Source organism: Rhineura floridana, chromosome 2 (assembly GCF_030035675.1).
Source record: "Rhineura floridana isolate rRhiFlo1 chromosome 2, rRhiFlo1.hap2, whole genome shotgun sequence".
NCBI lineage: Eukaryota > Metazoa > Chordata > Lepidosauria > Squamata > Rhineuridae > Rhineura > Rhineura floridana.
The window spans coordinates 179,190,309-179,217,824 of record NC_084481.1 but is presented as its reverse complement, the minus strand read 5'-3'; the positions used below and the strand labels follow the sequence as shown (position 1 = coordinate 179,217,824).

At 39.6% G+C, this 27,516-nt stretch overlaps 1 protein-coding gene across 11 annotated transcripts in view; it reads left to right on the top strand.

Moving 5' to 3' along the window:
- NOVA1 (NOVA alternative splicing regulator 1) overlaps positions 1-27,516 on the top strand; it is a 288,715-nt gene that overhangs the window by 249,583 nt on the left and 11,616 nt on the right. For 6 of the 11 annotated variants that reach the window (XM_061611536.1, XM_061611535.1, XM_061611537.1 and 3 more), the window contains one exon: positions 26,997-27,516. This exon is cut by the window's right edge and continues 2,570 nt beyond it. The exons of 2 other annotated variants lie outside the window; for them this stretch is intronic. In XM_061611536.1, coding sequence (XP_061467520.1) covers positions 26,997-27,516 — 520 coding nt within the window. Of the gene's footprint in view, positions 1-12,547; positions 12,604-26,996 lie in introns of all 11 variants that reach the window. 3 more of the 11 variants (XM_061611546.1, XM_061611543.1, XM_061611544.1) reach the window with 2 other exon arrangements.

Here is a 27,516-nt window from a genome sequence, read left to right as displayed (position 1 = left end):
TTTTTTAAAGAAGTCTTCACTCCCTCGACACTGTCTGCTTCCCACTGGCGCTGCAGATGACACCTCCCCCTGGCTCCAAACAAGAGGGGAGGCCTTTTGCTGAAGCGCCAGAGCGTCTTTCAGGTGCACCAAGGGCAGGCATCTGCCTATAAAATACATGGCAGATACCAGAGGAGGCTGAGGGTGGAGCTACCAGGAAGAAGAGGGGATTACTATCACTGATTCCTGTCTCCTTGCACTGCCGCTACTGACAGCGCCCTTACTTAGAATGAGAGGAGAGGGCTTTTTGTGAAGCAAAAAGAAGCAAGGCTGCAAAGAAAGGCTGCTTTCCCCCTTCCTTCCTGGCAGCCAGTCTGCCTCCCTGGGGGGAAGGGGTCATGATATTTTCTCAGCTTATAAAGGGGGTCCCGTGCTCATAAAGGTTGGGAACCACTGATCTAGAGTTAGGGTAAGTAGTGAGGTGACCATGTTTGTTGATGATACTAAATTATTCAGGGACATTAAAATAAAAAAGGTGTGTGAAGAGCTCCAAAAGGACCTCTCTAAACTGAGTGAATGGGCAGTATAATGGCAGATGCAATTCAGTGTAAACAGGTTTAAGGTTATGCATATTGCAGCAAAAAGTCTTAATGTCACAGATATGTTCATGGGGTCTGAACTGGAGGTAACTAACCAGGAACAAGACCTTGTGGTCCGAGTGGGTAGCTCAATGTGAAAAAAGACAAATTCCATGCTAGGATCATTAGGAAAGGTGTTGAAAGTAAAACTGTTGTTATCATAATGCTGGTATATAAGTTTATGGTGCACCACATTTGTACAGTTCTGGTCACCTCACTTGAAAAAGGATATTGTAGAGCTGAAAAAGGTTCAGAAAAGGGCAACCAAAATGATCAAGGGGATAGAGCGACTCCCCATGAGGAAAGTTTGCAGCATTTGGTGCTTTTTAGTTCAGCAAAAAGGCAAGTAAGAGGGCTGTGTGGATCCAGAATTGGCCTCCACAGACACTTACAGACCCACTGTTAAAGACCTTATCTTGGAAGACAATCTTACTCAGCCAATGAATGAATGAAAATATACATATATGAAAATGATGATATGTATAAAATAATGTATGGCTTGGTGAAAGTGGATAGAGAAAAGCTTTTCTCCCTCTCTCATAACATTAGAGCTCATGAACATCCAATGAAGCTGAATGTTGGAAGATTCAGGACAGACAAAATAAAGTATTTCTTCATGCAGCACATAGTTAAACTATGGAATTCACCTTTACAAGTAAATAATAATAATAATAAATTTTATTTCTGAGTCGCCTATCTGGCCGAGTTAACAGCCACTCTAGGCGATGTACATAATAAAATGATATACAACATATACAATATAAACCAAAATACAATATAAACCAAAACCAAAATCTCCAATTAATCTAAAACCACCCACATCTATACAAAATAAAACTAGTCCGCCCCAAGAGTCTTGTAGGCCTGCCTAAATAGCCAGGTTTTCAAGACTCGGCGGAAACGTGCCAGGGAGGGGGCATGGCGAAGGTCTTAGGGTAGGGAATTCCAGAGGGTGGGGGCTACAATCAAAAATGCCCTCTCTCTGGTCCGCACCAGTCTAGCTGTTTTAACTGGTGGGACCGAGAGAAGGTCTTGTGAGGCTGATCTCATTAGGCGGCATATTTGGTGATGCTGGAGGCGCTCCTTCAGATAAACTGGGCCGAAACCGTATAGGGCTTTAAAGGTTAAGACCAACACCTTGAATTGGGCCCGGTAAACAACTGGTAGCCAGTGTAGATCTTCTAACACCGGCGTGATATGATCACGGCGGCGGCTGTTCTTAATCAAACGTGCCGCCACATTCTGTACCAGCTGTAATTTCTGGACCGTTTTCAAGGGTAACCCAATGTAAAGCGCATTACAGTAGTCTAAGCGAGAGGAGACCAGGGCATGTACCACCCGCGGGAGCAGATGGACAGGAAGGTAGGGTCGCAGCCTCTGTATTAGATGTAATTGATACCAAGATGCCCTGCTCACTGCCAAGACCTGAGCCTCCATGGACAGCTGGGAGTCAAGAATGACCCCAAGGCTGCGGACCTGGTCCTTCAGGGGCAATTTTACCCCATTAAACACCAGTTCTATATCTCCTAACCTTCTCTTGTCTCCCACGAGCAGTACCTCAGTCTTGTCAGGGTTCAATTTCAGCCTATTACCTCCCATCCGTTCACTTACGGACTTCAGGCACTTGGAAATAGTATCCACAGCCAACTCTGGTGAGGACTTAAATGAGAGATAGAGCTGAGTGTCATCCGCATATTGGTGACACTGCAACCCAAATCTCCTGATGATGGCCCCCAGTGGCTTTACATAGATATTAAATAGCATGGGAGAGAGGATAGAACCCTGTGGCACACCACAATTGAGAGGCCAAGGGTCTGAAACCTCATCTCCCAATGCTACACATTGATGCCTGTCTGAGAGATAGGAACGGAACCACCGTAAAACAGTGCCCCCTATTCCTATTCCCTCCAGGCGATCCAAGAGGATACCGTGGTTGACGGTATCAAAAGCCGCTGAGAGATCCAGGAGGACGAGGAATGCATGTTCTCCCCTATCCAATGCCCTCCTCAAATCATCCACCAGGGCGACCAAGGCTGTTTCAGTTCCATGTCCAGTCCTGAAGCCCGATTGGAATGGATCTAAGTAATCTGCTTCATCCAAGTGTGTCTGTAACTGTTTGGCCACCACTCGCTCAATCACCTTGCCCAAGAATGGTAAATTAGAGACTGGGCAAAAGTTGTTCAACTCTAGGGGATCCAAGGAGGACTTTTTCAAGATGGGCTTTATTACCGCCTCCTTGAGGGCTAATGGCATTACACCTTCTTCCAAGGAAGCATTCACCACTGCCTTGATCCCTCCGCTCAGTCTCTCTTTGCAGCCCATAATGAGCCACGTAGGGCAAGTGACAGTGATGGCCACCAACTTGGATGGATTGAAAAGAGGTTTAGACAAATTCATGGAGGAAAAGGCTATCAATGGCTCCTAGCCTTGGTGACTATGTTCTGCTTCCATGGGTGGAGGCAGTATGCTTCCAAATGCCAGTTGCTAGAAACCACAGGAGAGTGTTCTTTGCACTCAGGTCCTGTTTGTGGATTTCCCATGGGCAACTGGTTGTCCAATGTGAGAGCAGGATCCTGGACTAGATGGACCATTGGCCTGATCCAGCAGACTCTTCTTATGTACTTATGAAGCTTTAGAACCATTTTCAAAGGCAGCCCCATGTGAAACGCACTGCAGTAATCCAACCTTAAGATTACCAGAGCATAGATTACTGTAGCCAGATTATAGGGTTGCACTTGGGCTACTAGCCTAAGTTTATGGAAGGCACTCCATGCCAATTGAAGCCACCTATGCCTCAAGCAATGGATCCAGGAGAACCCCAAGCTACAAACCCTTCTTTAGAGGAAGTGTGACCCCATTTAGAGCAGGCTGCACACCACTCAGTTGGTCGGAGGAACCACTCACCAACAGCATCTCAGTATTGTCTAAATTAAGCTTCAGTTTATTGGTCCTCATTCAGTCAGTTATCACAACCAAGTACTGATGCATCACATCTATTGCCTGACCTAGAGAAGATGGAAAGGAGAAATAGCTATGTGTCATAAATGTACTAATGACAGTGCACCCCAAAACTCTGTATGACCCCACTCAGTGGTTTCATGTAGATGTTATAGGGGACAGAACCTACCGCTGCAGGACCCTATACTGAAGAACCCATGGAGCCAAGCAGTACCCTCCAAGAACAACATTCTGGAGCCAGCCAGCCAAGTAAGAATGGAACCACTACAATGCAGTGCCCCATCACCCAACTCAGGCAGTCATCTCAGAAGGATACCACGGTTGATGGTATCGAAAGCCACTGAAAGATCAAGGAGGATCAACAAAGTCACACTCCCTGGTCTCTCTCCCAACACAGGTCATCATACAAGATAACCATGGCGGGTTCTGTACTAAACCCAGGCCTGAATCCCAACTGAAATGGATCTAGTTGGTAATGAGATAAGACTCAGATGGCTCATGCACATACTGTTTTGGCAGATAATCCCTTCATAGACACAGAGGTGGTGTCAGAACCAGCATGCTCTATGGAACACTATTAGCTATTATGTGTCTCAGCCTGTCTTTGTTTATCTGCCTCTCTCTCAACTGAACTTCTAGCATTGTACCAACCCCTTTTTAATTGCAGTACTAAGGAAGCAGAAATAGGGTGCCTTGAATCATTATGCACAACTAAAACACTTTTTTATTACAAAAGAAGAGAAAGAGAAATACATGTTTCATGACAGTTATTTAGCTGTTGTTCGTGTACTTCCTTATTAATCATCTCGTAAATCATATGCTCCATTGTTGAAATATAGATTTAGAACACCCAAAGCTTGACAACACACTGTAGACCTGGGCCATGTAAATGAAGAAAATCTTGTATGGATATTAATTTTCAGAATATGCTTAGATTATTAGTTGCAGACCTACAAGCACGATTCATTGAATTTCATGTGTAGGGCTCAAGTGTGTTGTGTTTCAGAGGTTGAAGCTGCATTTAAAACAGATAACATTCAAACTCCTGTGATAAATTAAATGAAATAATTATTTCAAGTGGTTTAAATAGGAGCTAAGAAAACAAGCCAATACATTTACCAAAATTAATGACAAATTTAGAGCAACTTCACATTTTATTTGTCAGTTACAATTGTAGCAATGTTAACTGATGCAAACATGTAAAGTGTGAAAACATATGCCTCTTCAGGCAGGCCTTCTCACTAAATGTCAGAAGATTGGTACAGCACATGTGGAGTGGTGCTAGCTCATGCACTTTCTACATACCTCCTCCTCCTCGTCCCTCACATGTGTTGCTTGAACACCTGAAAAGACTACACTTGTGTATTTCAGCACCTGTGTATATGCAGTTGGGAATCTTGGCCAAGTGTAAATTAGAATTTAATGCTGCAGGTATGTTGTTTGTTTATGGCAGGAGACACCAGAGTAATAGCTATGTGCATACAGTAATTCTGTCTGCTGTTTGAAGTCTAGAGCTACTCCATCACCACAGTAGAAGAGAAACTGGTCAGTAATAAATTCAGTTTAACAGTATGCAATTGTGGAGACAATGCTTGTTCAGAAATCTACACATATCAGCTTCTTTTCATTTTCTCTCCCAAAACAGTAGTAGTATCTGCAATTTCAGTTTTCAGAATCTATGAAGCAGCTTACTTGCTCATAGCAAAGCAATGCTACAATAAAATAGCAAGTTTCTTCACTATTTTTGCCAACAGTGAAAGATGTTAAAACATTCTTCGTGATATAGATCATGCAAAGGTGCGGCCATATGCAAAATTCATGACCTTATCTCGGAGCCTTTTTTCATTTTTTAATGGTACAGGAATATTTTTCAGTCCAGATAATTTTGCAATATGGCAACACAGCCAAGTTTTTATTTATTTATTTATTTATTTTTATTTATTTATTAAACTTGTATACCGCCCCATAGCCGAAGCTGTCTGAGCAGTTTACAATAACTAAAAACAAATGCAATTTAAAATACATCTTTTAAAAACAATTTAAAACACAATTTAAAAAATTAAAACAATATAGAACACATGCTAAAATGCCTGGGAGAAGAGGAAAGTCTTGACCTGGCGCCGAAAAGATAACAGTGTTGGCGCCAGGCGCACCTCGTCAGAAAGATCATTCCATAATTTTTGTTTTTTAATCATAGCTTAGTGCACTATCTGTAAAGCATCAGTACAGTCTGACCAATTCAAATTATTTTGTTTAACAGTCTTTCACTTATTCAGAGATATATCTTTTTGTTCAGTATAGTTGGCATAGACTTCAGTTATGTCAGACACTTGTTTGCACATCTGATTAAAACAGTGCACTGTGCTATTTTCACATTATCACAACTTCCATCAATGTTCAACAGAAATAATTTTCAAGTGAAAGCCAAACTGTTCAAATCTTCCTACACTTCTTACAATTTTGCAAGAGTACAGTGCCAGTTTATTGTACTCTTCATGTTCTGATCATTGGTGCGCAATTCAAATGAAAGGTTGTAGTCCTATACCCACTTACCTAGAAGTAAGTTGAGTTCAGTGAGGCTTTCTTCTGAGTAGATACATAGAGATTTGCACTGTTGACTGTTTCACTCTCACAGCCCATGCAGTTCTCTGAAAGTTTACTCAGAAGTAAGTCCCACTGTGTTCATTGAGGATTACTCCGTAGTAACAAGTATGTTTAGGACTGTAGCCTGCGTATTACTTTTATAACTAGCACAATCCCATAAACAGACTAACTGATCCTATAAAAACTGATCTAGTGGTAAGAGCTTTACAGTAATGCTATATGTGTGCTTTATTCCTTAAATTATTACTTTATGGAATAGATTTATTGGGAAATCACCTGAGATTAATGTCATTTGTGGAGAGGGAGAAAAAGATTAGTGATGCTGAATAGAACTCATTGCAGAACTTTTTTAGACCACTGCACGTTTCCAGATAATGATGTTAAAAATAGACTATCAGAAATAAGCAAGTCACTAGCAGTCTTAAGTGGGGGAAGGGAGGAACAGAGTGGCAAATTCACCACTGAATCCCAATCCTTCCAGTTTGTGCTGACCTGGGCAGAAGGGGAGTGCTTTTTCTTGCTTTTTATTATGCCAGTTTTTGGCTGGCATAGCTGAGGGGCCTGCCACCAGCAATATTTTTCTGCAGGATATGTGCTTCACCAGTGAGGTCCCACCAGCACTGTTCCTACCTCTGCCCCCCCCAACTTCAACAGCACCTACATGTTGTCCTAATCCTCTCTTCATCCATCAATATCTTGGGGGAGGGGGATAGGATTGCATTTGAGAATATCTATCTAAGATTTGGATTTTCATTTTTTCCAAGGAGCAAAAATATAAACACATGATGTGCAATCTACCAGTTTTGTGAGGCACATGTTACTTAGGCACCTTTGCAATGAGGTACAGAAGGGCAGCTAAGTGATTGGAATACTTTACCCATGAAGGAGGGCTAAAGTGCTTGGGCCTTTTCATGTAGGAAACAAAAAGACAAAGGAAACAAAATAGAGGTTTTTAAAATAATTAACAATGTAGTAATAGTTTATCTAGATACCCCCCCACTCCTTTCTTATAATGCTGGAAGTTGTGTCTGCTAAATTGTGATTGGCAATAGCTTCAGCACAACATCTTATTGACATATGGAATTTACTAGCCCAGATAGTTTTAAGGATTAGACGACGATTAGATAAGTCTGTTCATGGCTATAGGCCATGACAGCTTAGGGAGCAGTCCCAAATCCTGGAAGAGTGGTCAAGGGGTCACTGGATGCTGCAGCCTTCACTGTCTGTAGATGGAAAAGAAGGTCTGATGTCAGAAGCCTCCTTGTTCCAGCAGTGGAATGCTTCATCACCATGCTTCCTTCACCTTTGATCCACCGATGGCAGTGGCAGAAAAAATGGGCTTTGAAACAAATTGGAGGGGGAAGAATATCACCCAACCCCATCTTGTATCATGGCCAGTGTGAGCCTGTCATGGCTTTAAAAGTGGCAGTTCTGCCATAGACTCTACCCCTTTCTCCATAGGATTGTCTGTAAATAAACTTCCATGTTCATTCAGGATATACTTCTGAGTCTCAGATGCTGGGGACAAATAACAAATCCTGCCCTGCGTCTGGGCTTTCATGTGGCTTTGGAAACAGAATTCTAGATTGGCTTTGGTTTGGTACAGCTAGGACGTTAATATATCCTTAAGGACACATGCTGTTAAGTTTCTATATAGAATAAAAGTTGTATATTGATTTATATGCGTATTCCAAAATGCAGTACTCCTGCTCTACAGATATATTTCTAAGCAAACTTTGAAATGGGATGAACTATAATTTTACAAAGAATTACATACTTAACTATGACACTTAGCTCACAAAAGTAGTAATGTGAGGTGTTGCAAATAAATTGTCATTTGTGTACATTGTGGGTGGTAAATACCTTGGAACAGTTAATCAACATATTCTGATACTGAGATTACTTTTAAAATGCTTTGACATATTTTGTTGCTAACATTTTTATTTGAAATATGATCTCATTTACAACAGAGACCCTGGAATAAAATCCTGCTGTCAGTAATATTAAATGTCCAAATTAATATGCTTATATGTGAGAGCAGTAGCAAAGATGTTATATTGTGAGTTGATTTATAAGTATTTAATCTATAAATAATTTATAATTGAAGATTGCATTTTTGTCCTACAAACAGGCAGTCCCTTACAACATAAATTTGCAATTCAAAGTTAATTCTTATCTTCCAAATCTGGTTTCATGAGTTCATCAATTTCCAGCACAGTTGTTCTTCAGAAGTTAATGGTGTTAGCTTTCTATTTTTTCTTCTTCTTTCTTCCTCTTCTTCACACTCACTCTCTCCTATCCTGTCTTTCTCCTCCTCCTTCTTTGGAAATTTCTTATTAGGACAACTCATAGAATCACAGAATTGTAGAGTTGGAAGGGGCCTACAAGGCCATCAAGTCCAACCGCCTGCTCAATGCAGGAATCCAAATCAAAGCATTCCCAACAGATGGCTGTCCAGCTACCTCTTGAATACCTCCAGTGTCAGAGAGCTCACTACCTCTCTAGGTAATTGGTTCCATTGTCATATGGCTCTAACAGTTAGGAAGTTTTTCCTGATGTCCAGTCAAAATCTGGCATCCTGCAACTTGAGCCCATTATTCCATGTCCTGCACTCTGGGACGATTGAGAAGAGATCCCGACCCTCCTCTGTGTGACAACCTTTCATGTACTTGAAGAGTGCTATCATATCTCCACTCAGTCTTCTCTTCTCCAGGCTAAACATGCCCAGTTCTTTCAGTCTCTCCTCATAGGGCTTTGTTTCCAGTCCCCTGATCATCTTTGTTGCCCTCCTGTGAACCCGTTTCAGTTTGTCTGCATCCTTCTTGAAGTGCAGAGATCAGAACTGGACGCAGTATTCAAGATGAGGCCTAACCAGTGCTGAATAGAGGGGAACTAGTACTTCACGCTATTTGGAAACTATGCTTCTGTTAATGCAGCCAAATATAGCATTTTCCTTTTTTGCAGCCACATCGCACTGTTGGCTCATATTCAGCTTGTGATCAATGACAATTCCAAGATCCTTCTCACATGTCGTACTGCTGAGCCAAGTATCCCCCATTTTATAACTGTGCATTTGGTTTCTTTTTCCTAAGTGTAGAACTTTGCATTTATCCCTGTTGAATTTCATTCTGTTGTTTTCAGCCCAATGCTCCAGCCTATCAAGGTCCCTTTGAATTTTGTTTCTGTCTTCCACAGTATTAGCTATGCCCCCGAACTTTGTATCATCTGCAAATTTGATAAGCATGATCTGTACCTCGTTATCCAAGTCGTTAATAAAAATCTTAAATACCCTAACTGAGCTGAACCATTTTGAACAAATTTATTTGGCTGCACTGTGTGTGTGGATGAAATATTTGCAAAATACCCCACCCTTTTTGTTGCACCCTCCACTGTTCACGAACAGTGGTGTTCACACACCCTGATGCTGTTGAGCACCTTTTTAAAAAGAACAAAAAAACCAGCAACTTACCAGAGTGAAAAAGGAAGCTTTGTTGTCTTCATTGTAATGTCACATTGCCAGGAGATTCATCTATATAATTATGCCTGAAGCCAAATCAGAATGGGAAGAGAAAGTTTGGTTTCCTGCCCTCACTTTGGTGATGTGAGTAAAAGGTAAAGAAAAAATGGTACTCAGAAACACCAGGGGACACAATTGCCACTACAGTTAAGATAATCAGAAAGTGAACGCCAAAGCACCCAACACAATATTGCTGAAATGGTCTTTCTTCTAACTTCCATTGTGTAAACAGATTTTAGCTCATTTCTAATCTCAAATTTGGTAATTTTACCTTCACATTGGCCAAAGCTTTCAGTTTCATATGGAGAAAGTGTACGTTTTTTCCCCAAGCCAGTTTGTGAGTTCAACCACTTGTATTTCTACTAAAAAAAGTCACTCCATCATGAATCATCTCTTGTGTAATGCTATGATTTTGCTCAACAAGCAATGTTTTTTACTTTACAGCACTGGAAATTTCACTACTTAAAGGATCCTCTTCCCTTTTAGCTATTCATACTTTTCACCAATATCCAGCCATTCTGAACAATTAAAGCATTTTTCTTTTTTCACAACCTAATCATTAAATTATCTAGTCAACATGAATAATTGATTTCTGTTTCAGTTTGGTACAAAACATTAACTTTTTTTAAATGGAGTTGTAAAATTATATTTATATTGAACATGAAGTTAAAATCATTGCATTTTCAAAAGGGCTGTAACTAGCACAGGGTAGTGAATGTGGTGCCCTGTAGATGTTGTTGGGTCCAAGTCCAGCATGGACAATGTTCAAAGATTATGGGAGTGAATAGTCCAACAACATCTGGATTGCAACACATTGGCTATCTGTGGACTAGCAAATTGATTGGACTTAGGACCAAACTAGACAAGATGCCATTTACTCTATTGTTAATTGTGTGAATGTTTTTTTAAGGAAATAGCAGGCTCAGGATCATACACACACACTGTGGTTCTGATCTGGAACAAGAGCATGCCCCCAGTGTCTGCTATTAATACTGAAAGAAACATTTCCATTTGTGCAAATGAAAACTTTTCTTCCAAAACAAATAACGTGTGAGGGGCACTCCAAATACAGGCTGCAGCAGGGGACAAAGGTTTAAAGCCCCCTACGCTTCCCCAGGTCCAACCTGGTGTTTATGTTAAAACAACTATTCATGCAATTAGTTTGGCCCATAAATGTCATGATTCTACATATCTTTGGTTTTATGATCCTAAGCATGTCAGCTTCTGTAACCTGCCCAAACAGAAAAGTCCTGGGAATCATATGTAATCTGCTCTGTACACCTTGGAGGAAGAGTTGGGAAAGAAGTGTAATTAATGAATCTTTACAGAGAACTAAGTCCTGCTGAATTCAGTGGACTTACTCCCAAGTAAGTATGTATAGAATTCTAACCTGGTAATGCAGTCCTCTACATGCTTACTCAGAAGTAAGTAGTTCAATGGGATTTATTGCCTGGTAAGTATGTGTAGGATTACAGACATAGTGTGATTTAATGACATTTAATGGGGGTACACATTGTTTGCTATTACTGTAAAAAAAGGGGGAGAAGACTGTAAAACATGTTCCAAGCTATTCATAAACTTAATTCCAGTGCAACTGATATAATTCTTCCTTGTGAGTCCATTTCTAATATCTAAAGCAGAGTTATAGCAGCATTGTTCTTAGATTGCTTGTTCAATTTTTAATACCACATTCATTCTATATTCATTAAATGATATGTTAACTTTTTATATATGCTAGCTTTACAAAATCTAAGACTCTAATCTAAGATAAAATACGTTATCATTTGCAAAATCAGTTCATTGATATCTCCCTATCTTAATGCCCCATCCGTAGGGTAATAAGAATAAAATATTTTTGAGAATCTGAATCACTAAAATACTAAGAAAAAGGGCCATATAAACATGTGTAAGTATGCAATCTTACTGTGTTTTCTTTTTTAATGTCCTATGGATTTCAGTGGAAATATATTTTCAGTTAACAATGCTGAGGAATATACTTTTACATCCTGATCTTAATTATGATCCAATCTGTATGTTACCAATGGGGCATGAAAAAACCCACCAAAATCCTGCTTGGTAGGGTTAAATGCTCACATCACTTCAGTAATTTTTCGTCACCTACTGAAGACCTTCTACTTTCAACAAGCCTTTTAAGTTGAGACATCCCAGTCTGCGTCTGCATTGGAATTGCTTTTTAACATGTTTTAAACCTTTTTTTAAAAAAAAGTGTTTTTAAACCTTTTTTTAAAGTCTGTTTTTATGGAGTTTTTAGGTGTTTTTATTGCTTTTGTTTGCTGCCCTGGGCTCCTACTGGCGGGTTATAAATCAAATAATAAATAAATAAATAATCTAGAAGCTTGGTTCATGTGGAGCCACCCTGATCACATCATTCTCCACAATATCAGTGGCCAAATTGGGAAGCATGGTTCTGACATGGAAAGGAACAACATGATCAGGACATCCACATGTGATCAGCGTTTCCATGCATTACCATAGCAGTAAAGGAGCCAAGCACGAGGGAACTCTGTTTTTTACAGCTAGAATATCAGTTGGTAACATACCAATTTTATAAATTCATTCCAATATGCCTGCATAATTGTTATCCAGAGTGGCTAGTATGAGGAAATGGTGTAAGGAAGGTTAAGCAAAGGAGCCAATCTTATAATGTATCAATTCTTATGAATGCTAGTTGAATAACATACCTGTTTAAACAAAAGTACAATTTGGGACTATCAATTACTAGCTGTCTATCCCTTGTGCTTCCAGAATGAAGTGTTACTTTCCCCAGACAACTTAGTAAAGCCAGATGCTTTTCAGTGGTGATTCTTTTTCTCTCTCTCTTTTTCCCTAGGCGTCTCTGTTGGATTTAGGGTCAATGACAGACCAGCAATCAGTGATTATTCTATGGTACATTGTTTTATCTCAGCTTATCCCCAGGGCAATAGCCTAGATGCTTCAATGCTTAACCACATTTTTTCCTGCTAAATTGTTTTACTACAAGAATGGGGAACCTATGCCTGATGTTGTTGGATTACAGCTCCCATCAGATTTGGCCATTGGCCATGCTGGCTGGAGCTGACAGAAGTTTGAATCCAACATCATCTATAGGTCCACAGATCCCATATTCCTCCCTTCACATTGGTAGGTGTTTCTGAAAAACTTAAAATGTTCACAAAAACTAGGGAGTCATGGAATTCTCTTTATAAAAATATTTCACTATAGAATAAATAAGTGGTAACCAAATTTATTTGTATTCTAAATGACTCATTTGAAGAAATCAGTACTGAACAAATTTTCTGCTAATTTTGGAACAAAGGATGGGAAAACAATACAAATAATAGGTAGTTTCTCAAGGGGGTTCTAGTTAGTTTTGTGGATTTATAATAAGGATTATCGTTATAAGAATATGAACAACAACTTAAATAAAGCTTAGAGGTATGTAAAAGACATACACGTATCCCACATTAGGAAAAAGATTGTACTAATGATTCAGCAACTCAGAATGTACATATTCAAATAGTTTATTGTTTTAACAAGAGGAAAGGAAGAAATAGGTTGCCATATACCTATCAATAAGCTAAATATGACATTCTCTGGCATGATAAATTTGGAGCATAAAATAACTTTATTTTAACAAAACACAATGAACAGCTTAGAATCACTATGAAAAGAATAGTTTCATAAATGCATGATAGAAAAATATTTGTTTAGATTTTCAGAAATCAGATTTTCTTTGAGCATACTGTTTTACTTTTTGGATTGTACAATCTGATCAGATGATACAAAACTAAAAACTAGAACAATGTGGCCCAAAAATGTTCATTAGAAATTGTGTCAGCTGATCAGGAGCCATATCCAATGTTGTGCAAGAGGAAGTCAAGCTCATGCAATACATCTTCCTCACCACCACCACCTCAGCCCACCATACCCGCAGAAATGTGTCTCTAGACAGTTGGGGGTCAAACCAAATATTGTGGACTATATTGTCTGGAGATGCAGTGGGATGGGGAAATCAGCCAAAACTGAATAGAAAAATCTTGTACTCTCCTGGTGTCAGCTTCATCTGCCCAATTTCAGGGGCTTCCCCTTTCACACAACCCAAAATGTTTGGTTAGTTTCCTCAACCATCTGGAGAGGTTTTTCAAAGGGCCACAGGGCAGAAGAGGGGAAAAGAAAGATCCATTGTGTGAGGTTCCTTTCACTCACAAAACATTGGGTTAAACCTAAATAAATATTTTTCTGGAATTAATTTGTATATGTTTTTGCCACAGAGGTTTATTTCCTGTGATTTTCTTTTAAGATGAGATACTGACATGGATGATTGCATCTTAGGTTAATATCCCAAGATATGAATGAGCCTTTTTGGTCATGCATGCATTTTTTTTCACATGAATGAGCAAACAAACCAGGAAGTTATCAATTAACTAACTTAAAACCATGGCTTAATACCCTGGTTGTTCCAAAGCTGTTAACCATAGCTATTAACCTACCTTCTTCCACTGACATGTTTAATGATCCTATTCATTACTCTCACGCCAAAACAGAAGAAATCACATTTGAATCACAGCAGCCATTTATACAAACTCAAGTGCTATTTGAGTTCACTTCCATGCTGCAGGAGCAACGAATAAGACTGCACCAAATAACCCCATCCCAGCTGTTGTATATGCCTCCCTTGATGTCTGCATGTACAGAACAAATAGCTGTACTGAGGAAGCCTTTGCACACATACTTGTACATGTGAGGGCTTCCCAGGAATATGCAACCCTGATCATTCAGAGTTGTAGATTCTGAGGAAGCCTTCATGCTACAACTATGTGTTCAAAGCCCCCCCCTTGCTACAGACAACCTCTGGGGTGGGGCTACTCTTTACAGCTTTGCTCCTGTGTTGCTCAACATAGGTGCAATCAATATCTGAACAGGGCTTCACTGTTTACCAATATCAAATCATGGTGAAACACCACAATTTTACCCCAAGGGAATAAAAGGAAATAACATATGTCTAGGCTGCGATGGTAATACAGAATTACTATCTCTACTTATGGAAGTAGTTTGTCCTGTCAAAGTATGCTACTTCCTGTTATTCACATATAATTAAACCCAATCATAAGCATGTTTTCTCAGAAGTAAATCTCACTTAGTTCAATGGGACTTAGTCAAGTAAAAAACACAGTCCAGTGGTCCCTAGGAGCCAAAGCTCTCCCATTGTCACAAAACAAGAGAAGGAAAGTATCCCAGCCCTGGAGCTTGCATACTTTCGTTCCCTCCAACTGCACACAGCCCACCTTCCCCTCTGATTGATGTAAGACTGCCTTGGTTCTGGATTTGGAGATCGTTTTGTCATGTATTCTGCCTCTCCCACCCCATAGTATTGTTCTGCTTGTGTGCATTGTTCTGCAGCCCTTTTCATACGTTAAGTTAGAAGTATGGAAGCAGGTTTGCAAGCACAATCTTTCTTCTATCCTCCATGCATGATGGTGGCTGTCTGAATCAAACCTATTTGTGTACATCTCTTTCTCCACAACCGGGAACTCTGAATAGCAAGGTTTCTGATTGTGAGGGAAAAGACCTATGCACATAGGTTCTTCACTGACTCAGTTGAACGGCGTGAAGGAATGATGAGGGATTGCACTGCAATCTGGCTTCTCTCTCCATAGGTTTCAATGTAACATATGAAAACAGTTTCAAACATAAGCATACAAGTCTTAGAGCCTGAATCAATGTTTTCTAGGCATACTAGAAGCCTCATAATCTAGAAGCCTCATAATCTGTCTTCTATTTTTAAATATCTAAAACAATTGTGCCTTTTTAACTATGAACAACCAAATTACTCAATTTTTTTCATTGACAATTATTTTCATATTAGAGAGAGAGATTTCTCCCAGGTAAAGGCCTTTAGCCTTAATAGATGAAAACCAGAAGAAATTTCAAAATGCATGTGTTTGCAGTATTCCCCTTGCGCCTTTCCAGACAAAGTCTAAAGGAATAGGCATTCAAACACCACCAGCTCAATGTAATTTATTTTTCTGATTATTTTCAGTAACAGTATCTTAAATATATAAACCGTTATCCATATGTAGACTTAGACATATGTAAATTAATCGAATTATTTGTTCTTCAACATGAACTGAAATGTTTAAGATGTGATTTTTTAAAAAGGCAATATTGTAAAATAAAGATTCTATTGGGTATGCTTTAGCTTAGATTCCTGCACTGAGCAGTGGATTGGCCTTAGGCCTCTTCCAATTCTACTATTCTTTGATTCTATGATCCTCCTTAGGCTTAGTCTTTATTCATACCATGACAGATTTTAACAGCCAAGAAACACCATTTTTAATCATCCTACTGAATAAACATAGGCCAAATAATTCTGCACTGTAATCTTTCTGTTCAGCTCAATTACTTTTAGTTGAACTAGAGCATATCGTTTAGAAATACTTTGTGCCACTAGTGCCACACAGCAGCTATAAAGTTAATGGATTGAGCTCTCTAAAGATTCAGCTTGTGTCTAAGGAAATCATGTGATATGGCATCATTTTCTAGTAGCTCCTTCTAAATTCTTGATAGAAAAGACTGTGGCCGAAGCATTCATTGGGATAGTGGCTGCAAGAGGTGATGATTGGTCTCCGAATAATAGACTATTGCCTAACAACAGAATAGTTAAAGATTGTTTTAATATGGGTCTTTTGGCTGTAGAATGTGGAACAGAATACCCACTTGCAATATATGAAAAAATATTTAGCAAATAGAATTGAATTCCTGCCTCCCCCATTACTTGAGAATGAATACGTGGACCACAAAAGTGGATTCAAATAGCATTATATTCTTTATCAAAGGCCGTTTTGCTACCAGCCTATTTATCCTCAGTTTGGTTATCCCATCTACCAAGGTGACCCTGTAACCATCTTGATTAGCTGACTCCACCATGGCTCCAAGTTTGGGATCAGTTGTCCATGCACATTAACGGTCTCTTGAAGAGGTTTTGATAGGGTTGCCAGGTTCAGGGCCTGAGACTGATCCTGTATCTTTAGGAGAAGAGAAAGTCAGCCAAGTGCAGGTGTTCTTGCAACCTTGTAATGGGAAAAACCACAAGGTGGAATTCTCCCTTCCCCTGCACAACTTTTAAAGATACAGAAGACCTCTTGGAGGCTGGGAGGTCTTCTGTATCATTAACAGTTGTGCAGGGGGAAGGGAACATTCCACCTTGTGGTTTTTCCCATTATAGTGTTGCAGGAACACCTGAACTTGGCTGACTTTCCCTTCTCCTAAAGATACAGGATCAGTCTCAGACCCTGAACCTGGCAACCCTAGGTTCTGCAAACATTATTATCATCACCTCCTAAGCTGATATGCCTGAAAAGATTGAGGGTGGTGCAGTGGGTCCACATTCCCCAATTGTGCCCCTTTTCCAGGTCTCCTTGAGCTTGTGAACTGTAACAGACTGGTTTAGGTAAACCATTCTTTTCTATTTAGGTGTGTCGGGAATGCTCACCAGTTTAGATCCTTCTTTCCCATGCACTTGCACTGAACCTGCCAGTTGTAACCTAATTATCTTTTAAAAAGAAAGCCAAGCTCACCAAACCTAAAATGTGTACCACCCTGTCTGATGGTGCAGAGTATGCAAAAAACACTTTGTTTTTCAAGACCAATAATAGAATGAGAGGCAAAAAAAAGACTATTTCCCATCCCCATAGACAACCAGCTCAACCTGCACTAGTGCTGTAGGGTGGTTGTGGCAGCTCGTCACAAATTCTGCCCTGGGGCAGTGAGGTTGATAACTTTAAGCAGCTGTGATCATGTCTCTGCCCCATTGAGACCTAGAACTGAGGCCTGGCTTAGCCAGCTACTCCACCTGTCTCCACTACTTTGAAAAATGAGAGCAAAAGCACGCGTGTGCACATATACACTGCACAACGGTAGGTGGGAGATTTATTCCACTTTTCTAAAAGTATTTCTTGTTCTAGGAATGTAAAGAACTGAACTAATTGATTATTATTAGATTAGTTATAGATACAATATCATTAAACTGTACAAAGCTATTTGCATTTGCCAGAACTTATTGCTAAATGATTTACAGCACAGTCTTATCCATGTCTTTTATTGAGTTCAATGGGAATTACTCCAAGGTAAGTATGCATGAGAGCCAGTGTGGCGTAGTGGTTAGAGTGTTGGACTATGACCTGGGAGACCAGGGTTCAAATCTCCACACAGCTATGAAGCTCACTGGGTGACCTTGGGCCAGTCACTGCCTCTCAACCTCAGAGGAAGGCAATGGTAAACCCCCTCTGCATACTGTTTACCATGAAAACCTTATTCATAAGGTCACCATAATTCGGAATCGACTTGAAAGCAGTCCATTTCCATTTTTCAAATATGCATAGGATTGCTGTCTTTTTGGAGATACACTTTCCATACTTTCCTGTTGAGGTTTTTGTAACCCAAAATACATGAATCCATTTTGTGTATTGTATAATTCAATGTGCATACTGCAGTCACATTTATTATTTGACAAAACTGAAGTACATAAATGAAGCTATTCAGAATACATCCGTTTTTCCTGCAAATTTAATTTGAAACCCATGAAACATTAATGTATGAAGTACATAATGCTTTTAGACTACAGAATAAAAACAAATGAAAGATAGTAATGATATTAAAAGTATGCATCAACATTGGTAAGTAGTCAGAGCCTATTTACTGTACCAAGAAGGGTAGATGTACTCATTTTGATAAGTGTGTATAATGTGCAAAGCATATTTTGAAAAAATGCACACACATATATATTGTGTAGGCACAATAGCCTGTTTCTTTTAAGGAGACTTGTCATACAGAAGTACTAGAAGCATGAAGGAAATGTTCCTAAAAAGAAACATCCCACAGAACTTGTCTATAGAAACCAAATATTTTTGTTTATTTACATTTTTATATCACTACCCTATTATTATTATTTATTACTGTTTATTATACCCCACTGTTCCTCCCCAAGGAGCCCAGGGCAGCAAGAGCTTTGGGAGGCAGTGAGGACATTCATGTGAAGCAGTGTTTCTTAAACAGTAGGCCTTGTGCCACTTTCAGGTGACCCTCAATGCCACAGCCTGTCCAGTGCATCACTTGCCTGTCCCACCCTCTAGCCATGCCATAGAAAGCACCAGCAACTCCTTGCATACTGAGTAAAGATGGCCAGGAGACAGAAAAGTTCAGGGGAGGGAAGGAAGGGCTCCTTCCTCTGGGGGAAAAGGTCCAAAGGAGGTCCTGAAAATGAAATAAAAGGTTAATATTTCATCATCATCATCACCATCATCATTTATTACCCATCCTTCACCCAAAGGTCCCAAAGAGAATGTCAACAATTTTAAAATAACATTAAAAACAGTTTAAAAACAACATAAAAAACCAAAATAGGGTGGGTCCTAAAAATACATGTCTCAGGTGTCAAAGGCCAGGGTAAAGAGCTGTGTCTTCAACATTCACCTAAAACTGCACAGCAAATTTGCCATTATAATGTCATTATAAATAAACTCAAAATAGAAAGGAAGGGGATACAAGAGAAAAGCTGTTATAGGAGGAAGAAGTTAATTGAAAGGACCATGGAAGAGAGATGAAAGAAACTAGTTGCATATAAAAGGAGAATGGGAGAAGAAATTACAGGAGATGGTAAAAATACTTTGGGAGGCATGTGGGAGTAGGGAAAAAAATGAAAGAAAAGGAGCCTTCTTCACTTAGAGCCTCTAGATCAGCAAATTCTGCCTAAAATGGGGAGGCTTCACAATACGTCCAAAACAAATGCCTCTACTTAGCTTGAGGAAAGTTAAACTTTGGGACTCCTTGCCAAAAGGAAAATGCTGTGGCAAAGAATTTAGCAATATCCAAGAATGGGTTAAATTTCAGTAGGAAATGATATCAGTAATTGCCAGCTGATTGTGCCAGACTGCCTTCACCTGCCACTGTTTTGTGAGTCATGGACCTCAGTAATTTTCAGCTATCTCTGGAGGTAGAAAGTTTGAGAACCCTGATGTAATGCCAACAATTTAAAATGAGTGGGAAAAGCTTTTTCCTGTCAAGTTCTACATTACCTTGGTCCACATTCTAATAGTGGGCATAAACAGAAGCATAAGTGGTGGGGCCAGAAGCAACAATGGGCAGAGTAATAGATGGTGATATGTCAAGGTCCGCATGACCTCGGTCAAAATCTCTCAGGGTCCTCATTTCAGCAGTGGGTGGAACCAGAGCCGACAGAGTTGCAGATGGTGCTATCCAGCTGTTTCAGGAATAGTCAATGTCTGAACTATATCATACTTAGAGTAGACCTATGAAATCAATGGGCTTAAGTCTATTGATTTCAGTGGGTCTGCTTTGAGTATGACGAGGTTAGATGTCGCTCCATGATTCTTGTCTTTTTTCACACTTACCTGGAAGAGTTCAATAGGGCCTACTTCTGAGGAGATGTGTATAGGATTACACTGTTATAAAGATTACAGAATTCAGCTTTTCTTGGCAGAGAATTAGATTACTGCAGAAGTTAAGATTGGATCATGACCTTTCTCCTGTCAAAGTAAATAAGTTTTAGGCCCTTTGAGTAGCTTGCTGAGAAGTTTTGAAAAGACTTCAAAGTTTCAAAGACTTTTCAAAGTTTTGAAAAAAATTGATAAGGCATTTCAACAAAAGGACAAAGCAAGTGCATATATGCAAAATTCTCCCATAGCACTTGACAAAGTAAAACTTGTTTGCCAGTCATTCACACACATATTTGATTTGCAGTTACAGCCATTGTCACCCCTTATTAGTAGGACTGCAGCCTTGTTATCTAAAGATCTCTTCCAGCCATGGTAGAATTAGAAGTGGCTGTATCTCCTCTTCCCAGCCTCCAAAGTCCAGAGTGGAGCGGCTAGCCATCAGATGAGCTGGGTTCCCCTTTTGGGTAGATACTTCTGCTCACTGCTGTCATCTCATTGCTCCAGGCAGCCAGCACTGCTACATTGGAGCAACACCAGAATGGAGAGACTGCAGGGATGACTAGAGACGTGGGAAGAGAAGGCATGGCCTGGGGAGGGTCCCACAGTCTAGACAACGAGGTCCACATTTGGCCCTTAGAACAAGGGTAAGGTTCCCCATCCCTGATTTAAGATAAATGATCTATGGGCAGGAACCAAAAGTGAACTGTAACCATGGCTTCTGTGTCCCATCTAGAGAAGCTCCTTCTTCCTCACCTTATTAAAGTTCAGGCATTTCCCACATTCACCCACATTCTGTATGTCCACTAAAGGAGAGGTGTGTCACCTATGCAATTTATTCTCACCCCCTCACCACCTTTCTCCCATGTGTCCACAGTTACCAATGCTTAGTAAGTGAAATAATTTTCTCCTGGGCTCCATAGCCTCATTTTCTATATTATACAGCCACAAGAGTGGCTGTATACTATAATCAGCATGGATTTTTCACATTCTGCAATGTTAAATTGAAAATCCCCCATGCCATTCTGATGCTTCCCATAAGCTTATTTCAAAACAAAACCTTACAAAACTTATACTCCTGAACTCAGAAATACTTGCTTAACAACTTTCTAAATTTTCATGGCAATACACAAAACAATCCGAGAAAATTGAGAGTTCAAAATGTAACAAAAGTGGGGGGGAAACCAGACCCCCTTTTGGCCTTTTTTCTGTTAAGAGTTCTCATAATTTGTTGAAATTAAATGAAAATCAGCCATGTTCACAGAGTACCGGTAATCCTATTACTGACCTTGCCCCATGCTCTGACATTGATCTTTTGCAGTTTAAACATTAAAAAAATGCCTGGCTGATTTTTAATTAATTTAAGAAATTTAGCATTGAACTCAATGATAATGTGCATGCTCAGTAAGACCCAACTGTCAGTGTTCTAAAAGCCAGACTCACAGCTGCTGGGCTTGCCTAATCAGGGGGCCACACCCACACCAGACCTTTATTTTACTTTAGCAGTCATGGCTTCCCCCAAAGGATCCTGGGAAGTGTAGTTTGTGAAGGGTGCTGAGAGTAGACTCTTATTCCCCTGACACAGCTCCAGTGGCTAGAGTAGTTTAAGAGTCAGCTGTTCTGGTTGAAGGTCTGTGAGGGGAACAGGGCATCTCCTATAAACTCTCAGTACCCTTCACTGACTACACTTCCCAGGATTCTTTGGGAGAAGCCATGGCTGTCTAAAGTGAAATAAAGGTCTGGTGTGGATGTGGCCAGGGGCAGTTTTGGTTTAAATTTGGGTGGGAGGCTACATGTACCTGCTGTAGAAGAAAAAGGTGGGGGAAACGCTGAAAAAGAATGATACTGTTCACAATGTCTGCCCAATGCACACCCATCCAATATCCTCCCCTCCTGCTCCCTGCCCTCCTCCTCCCCTCCCTGACCTTCTCCGAGGTCAGTTCCACCTATCCTAAGCATGATTGCACAGAAGTAAATCCCACTGAATTCAATAAACATGCAAATGATCAAACCTGCACTCCTCCTCCCCCTCCTGCCTGCTCCTCTCCCCCCCCATCCCCTGTGGTCAGTTTCACCTATCCTAAGCATGATTGCAGGGGAGTAAATCCCACTGAACTCAATAAGCACGCAAATGATCAGTCCATTCTCAGCAAACTTGCACAGGATCCCATTTCTTACCTCCTGGATTAAAAAGCAGAGAAATTCACTAATAGGCAAAAAACCTTGTGGTTTAAGAATGTACCTACACCCAACAGATGTTTCTATCAAACTTTAAAAAGCAGGGAAATTGGGCAGCTATAGTGAATGCACCAGGAGAGCAAGAGACCTGACCTCCTCTCTGAGATATTGTACTGCCCTACAAGTTTGTAAAAATGCAAACACAATTTGGGTTGATCTTTCACAGTCCAATCCACTTCCTGTGGAGCTTGGAAGCCTTTCGAAATTAATAAAAGAAATACATGACAGAAGAAATACACGATTATCTGAAAATACCACAATAATATTAGAGACTATTCTCCCTACACCACATCCCCATACTAGAGACTGCCCCCCCAACTCTCTTGAAACCCTTTTTCAAGTGCAAATGGCTGCAGAGAGATAGAGGGGACCAGAAGCCTTCTTCCCATGGACTTCCTTAAGCTGTTTTAGGATCTAAGTCTCACTATCATTCAATAACAGACACACTTTGTTAGTTGCACAGAGCAGCTGGCAGTTCAACTGGAGTTCTTACTAGAGAAGGTAATGACAAATTCCCAGCAGCTGTTTGTCTTCTGTTGGATAGAGGTCAGGAGTTTTGTAAATCTTTCAGCCACAGGACAGCTACACTTATAAACTTATATTTCAATTAATTTCTTTATAACATGGGACAGTAAATAATTGGGTGATGTTCTATTTTTTTGTGCCTTTTTTGTTCTGACACTAGCCTTAAGTAGTTATTCTTGGTTACTCTTTTATATTTATTTTCCAGCTTAAAATTTATTATTTTTTATAAAATATCATATATGGTTGGAAGCCACCTTATATCTTCTTGTTTTTTACTGTGAGAAATAATCTGTTAGCAAATGGATTTATTGTTATTTGAAAATTATTTCATTTCATTTCATTATTAATGACAAATTCCTTGGTCAGAGATTTCTCTCATTTAAATGGCTTGGATCCAGAGAAATGAGACCAGAGTTCTGCTTATGCAGTGGGGCTTTCACATCTCTTCCTGATGCACAGCCTTCTGAAATTGCCCCCCTTATTTAAGCAAAATGCTTAAAAGGGGTTCTTTGGATTTCGCCTAACACATTTGTATCATTTTAATAGTAACTGACTGGCACTATGTTCCAGGCATATATTTTTGCATGGGCTACAGTGTTATACGCTCTTACCATATATGGAGTGAGAAATGCCAGACGTCCAAGCTGGATTTAGAAAGGGAAGAGGCACCAGAGATCATATCTCAAACATACGTTGGATAATGGAACGGACCAAGGAATTTCAGAAGAAAATCAACCTGTGCTTTATAGATTACAGCAAAGCCTTTGACTGTGTAGATCATGAAAAACTATGGAGTGCTTTAAAAGAAATGGGGGTGCCACAGCACCTTATTGTCCTGATGTGCAACCCCTGGACGAGAGGCTACTGTAAGGACAGAATAGGGAGAAACCGATTGGTTTCCAATTGGAAAGGGCGTGAGACAGGGGTGTATTTTATCACCCTATTTATTTAATCTATATGCAGAACATATCATACAGAAAGCGGGATTGGACCAAGATGAAGGAGGTGTGAAAATTGAAGGGAGAAAAATCAATAATTTAAGATATGCAGACGATACCATACTCTTAGCAGAAGCCAGTAATCATTTCAAACGAATACTGATGAAAGTTAAAGAGGAAAGCACAAAAGCAGGACTACAGCTGAACATCAAGAAGACTAAAGTAATGACAACAGAAGATTTATGTAACTTTAAAGTTGACAGTGAGGACATTGAACTTGTCCAGGATTATCAATACCTTTGCACAGTCATTAACCAAAATGGAGAGAATAGTCGAGAAATCAGAAGAAGGCTAGGACTGGGGAAGGCAGCTGTGAGAGAACTAGAAAATGTCCTCAAATGTAAAGCTGTATCACTGAACACTAAAGTCACGATCATTCAGACCATGGTATTTCCAATCTCTATGTATGGATGTGAAAGCTGGACAGTGAAAAAAGCAGATAAGAGAAAAATCAACTCATTTGAAATGTGGTGTTGGAGAAGAGTTTTGCAGATGCCATGGACTGCAAAAAAAGACAAATAATTGAGTGTTAGAACAAATTAAACCAGAACTGCCACTAGAAGCTAAAATGATGAACCTGAGGTTATCATACCTTGGACACATGATGAGAAGACATGATTCACTAGAAAAGACAATAATGTTGGGAACAACAGAAGGGAGTAGAAAAAGAGGAAGGCCAAACAAAAGATGGATTGATTCCATAAAGGAAACCACAGACCTGAACTTACAAGATCTGAACTGGGTGGTTCACGACAGATGCTGTTGGAGATCGCTGATTCATAGGGTCGCCATAAGTCATAGTCGACTTGAAGGCACATAACAAGAACAACAGTGTTATAAGCCCTGTCTGTCTGCCAAAGGCCTTCAAATAGTTCATACACTTCCTAGCCCACAATTATTGTCAGGTAATAGAGGAGATGGCATGAATGGCAATTGGAGGTGGGATATCTGCTAGCAACATGTGTTAACCAAGCCAGTGGGCGGCATCCAATTGTGTCCATCCACATGTGGAATAGACTTTTGCTTGCCCAACATGACTTCCCCTTCATATCATTCTCCCTGCAATCCCCATGAGCTCTCAAAATCTGCTCTGGAAGGTTGAGGGGGCCTTCCCAGTTAACCTGGGGAGGGATTGTTCTAAAATAGTAAACTGAAAAATATAAGTCATTTATAAATGTAGCAGCCACAAGTTCACTGTCAAAAAAAAAGGAGTCTCATACTTGCACAAAGTGGGAGAAATCCATAGAATGAAGTTATAGAACAGGTCAAGACATTATTGAAAAAAGCTGAATTACCAACCATATGATGAAAAAAATTGTATCTCCAATCCAACTGAGGGTGTGGCTAAATCCCTTTGAAACAAATTGGTTATGATAAATTGACACTGCAATTCTATACTCATTTATCTGAGAATAAGTCTCATTGAACTCAATGGACCTCTCAATAGTTATAAGATTGCACCAAACACCATTGTTTCAGTGGGCTATAGTCTTGACCAACTACTAATGGCTATGATCAAACTACCTTTAGTTAGATGTTTAATATTTACATACTGTTATTAACAGCCTGAGATGCAAGAGCTTAATGTAGTGATTATATATCAGTATATAGTGTATTGTGCAGGTATGGCTGTAGAAAATTATTTTAATATTTAAGATTCACTGGATTTAGCCAGTATCCAAATTCCATGTTGAGTTCAAAAACATATATGACATTTGCAGCTCAATCCTATGCAGGTTTTTAAAAACGTAAATCCTATTGAGTTGAACAGGGCTGAGTTGAACAAGCAAGTGTATATAAGATGAATATTTGTTATTAAAATTAATTATATTGAAATCAGAAAAATTCTGTCACTAGAAACAGCTTCAGTGCTAGGAGTAAAAGGTTCATTGGTTTAACCAGTGTAAGAATATTCCTGTTGTTGTTGTTATGTGCCTTCAAGTTGATTACAACTTATGGTGACCCTATGAATCAGCGACCTCTAATAGCATCTGTTATAAACCACCCTGTTCACATCTTGTAAGTTCAGGTCTGTGGCTTCCTTTATGGAATCAATCCATCTCTTGTTTGAACTTCCTCTTTTTCTACTCCCTGCTGTTTTTCCCAGCATTATTGTCTTTTCTAGTGAATCAGGTCTTCTCATTATGTGTCCAAAGTATGATAACCTCAGTTTCATAATTTGAGCTTCTAATGATAGTTCTGGTTTAATTTGTTCTACCACCCAATTATTTGTCTTTTTCGCAGTCCATGGTATCTGCAAAGCTCTCCTCCGACACCACATTTCAAATGAGTTGATTTTTCTCTTATCCTCCTTTTTCACTGTCCAACTTTCACATCCATACATAGAGATGGGGAATACCATGGTCTGAATGATCTTGATTTTAGTGTTCAGTGATACATCTTTCCATTTGAGGACCTTTTCTAGTTCTCTCACAGCTGCCCTCCCCAGTCCTAGCGTTCCTATTTTTTCTTGAAACAGACTTTCACTTGTTGCACTATTTTTTTAGATGAATAATATGTTTTATTGCAAAATACATACTATTTTACTGTCTAGAATATAGACATGAAAACAATGACATATACTAAATTAAAGGTATTGTCCTTCCAGTTTCCCCAAGTGGATGCCTTGCTTACTCATTGAATTCCTGTTTTTAAAGCTATTAATTTGAACAGTCAGATTTAGAATGTATATTCTATGTTTTATATAAAACATAATTACCAAAGGTATTTTTGAAGCAGATGCCATCATAGATGTTGTTTGATCAACCCAAAAATAAAAGAAGGCTACTTCAAATGAGAATATGGGAAAAATATTTTCCTTACTAATATTATGTGGACTTGTCTAAATATTTCACTCTGAAATAAGGTACATGAATTACAGTTATTTTGTTCTATGATTCCATTTTTTTCAGAGTATAATTTATTTTATGTCAGAATTTATGTAAAAACATAAAGTATGCTCAACATTACCTGTTTCCTAATTCTTAATCTTCTTCCGTTCTTCTGCCTGTTTCAGGTAGCAAAATATTTAAGTATGTTGTATGTACAAAGCAGTAGTATTATTCATACATATTTTTTTTAATTACAGGTAAAGATTATAGTTCCCAACAGCACAGCAGGTCTGATAATAGGGAAGGGAGGTGCTACAGTCAAGGCTATAATGGAGCAGTCAGGGGCTTGGGTGCAGCTTTCCCAGAAACCTGATGGGATCAACTTGCAAGAGAGGGTTGTCACTGTAAGCGGAGAACCTGAACAAAACCGAAAAGCTGTTGAACTTATCATCCAGAAGATACAAGAGGATCCACAAAGTGGCAGCTGTCTCAATATCAGTTATGCTAATGTCACAGGTCCAGTGGCCAATTCCAATCCAACCGGATCTCCTTATGCAAACACTGCTGAAGTATTGCCAACAGCTGCGGCTGCTGCAGGGCTATTAGGACATGCAAACCTTGCTGGAGTTGCAGCCTTTCCAGCAGTTTTATCTGGCTTCACGGGCAATGACCTGGTTGCCATCACCTCTGCACTTAACACGTTAGCCAGCTATGGATATAATCTCAATACTTTAGGTTTAGGCCTAAGTCAGGCAGCGGCTACTGGGGCTTTAGCTG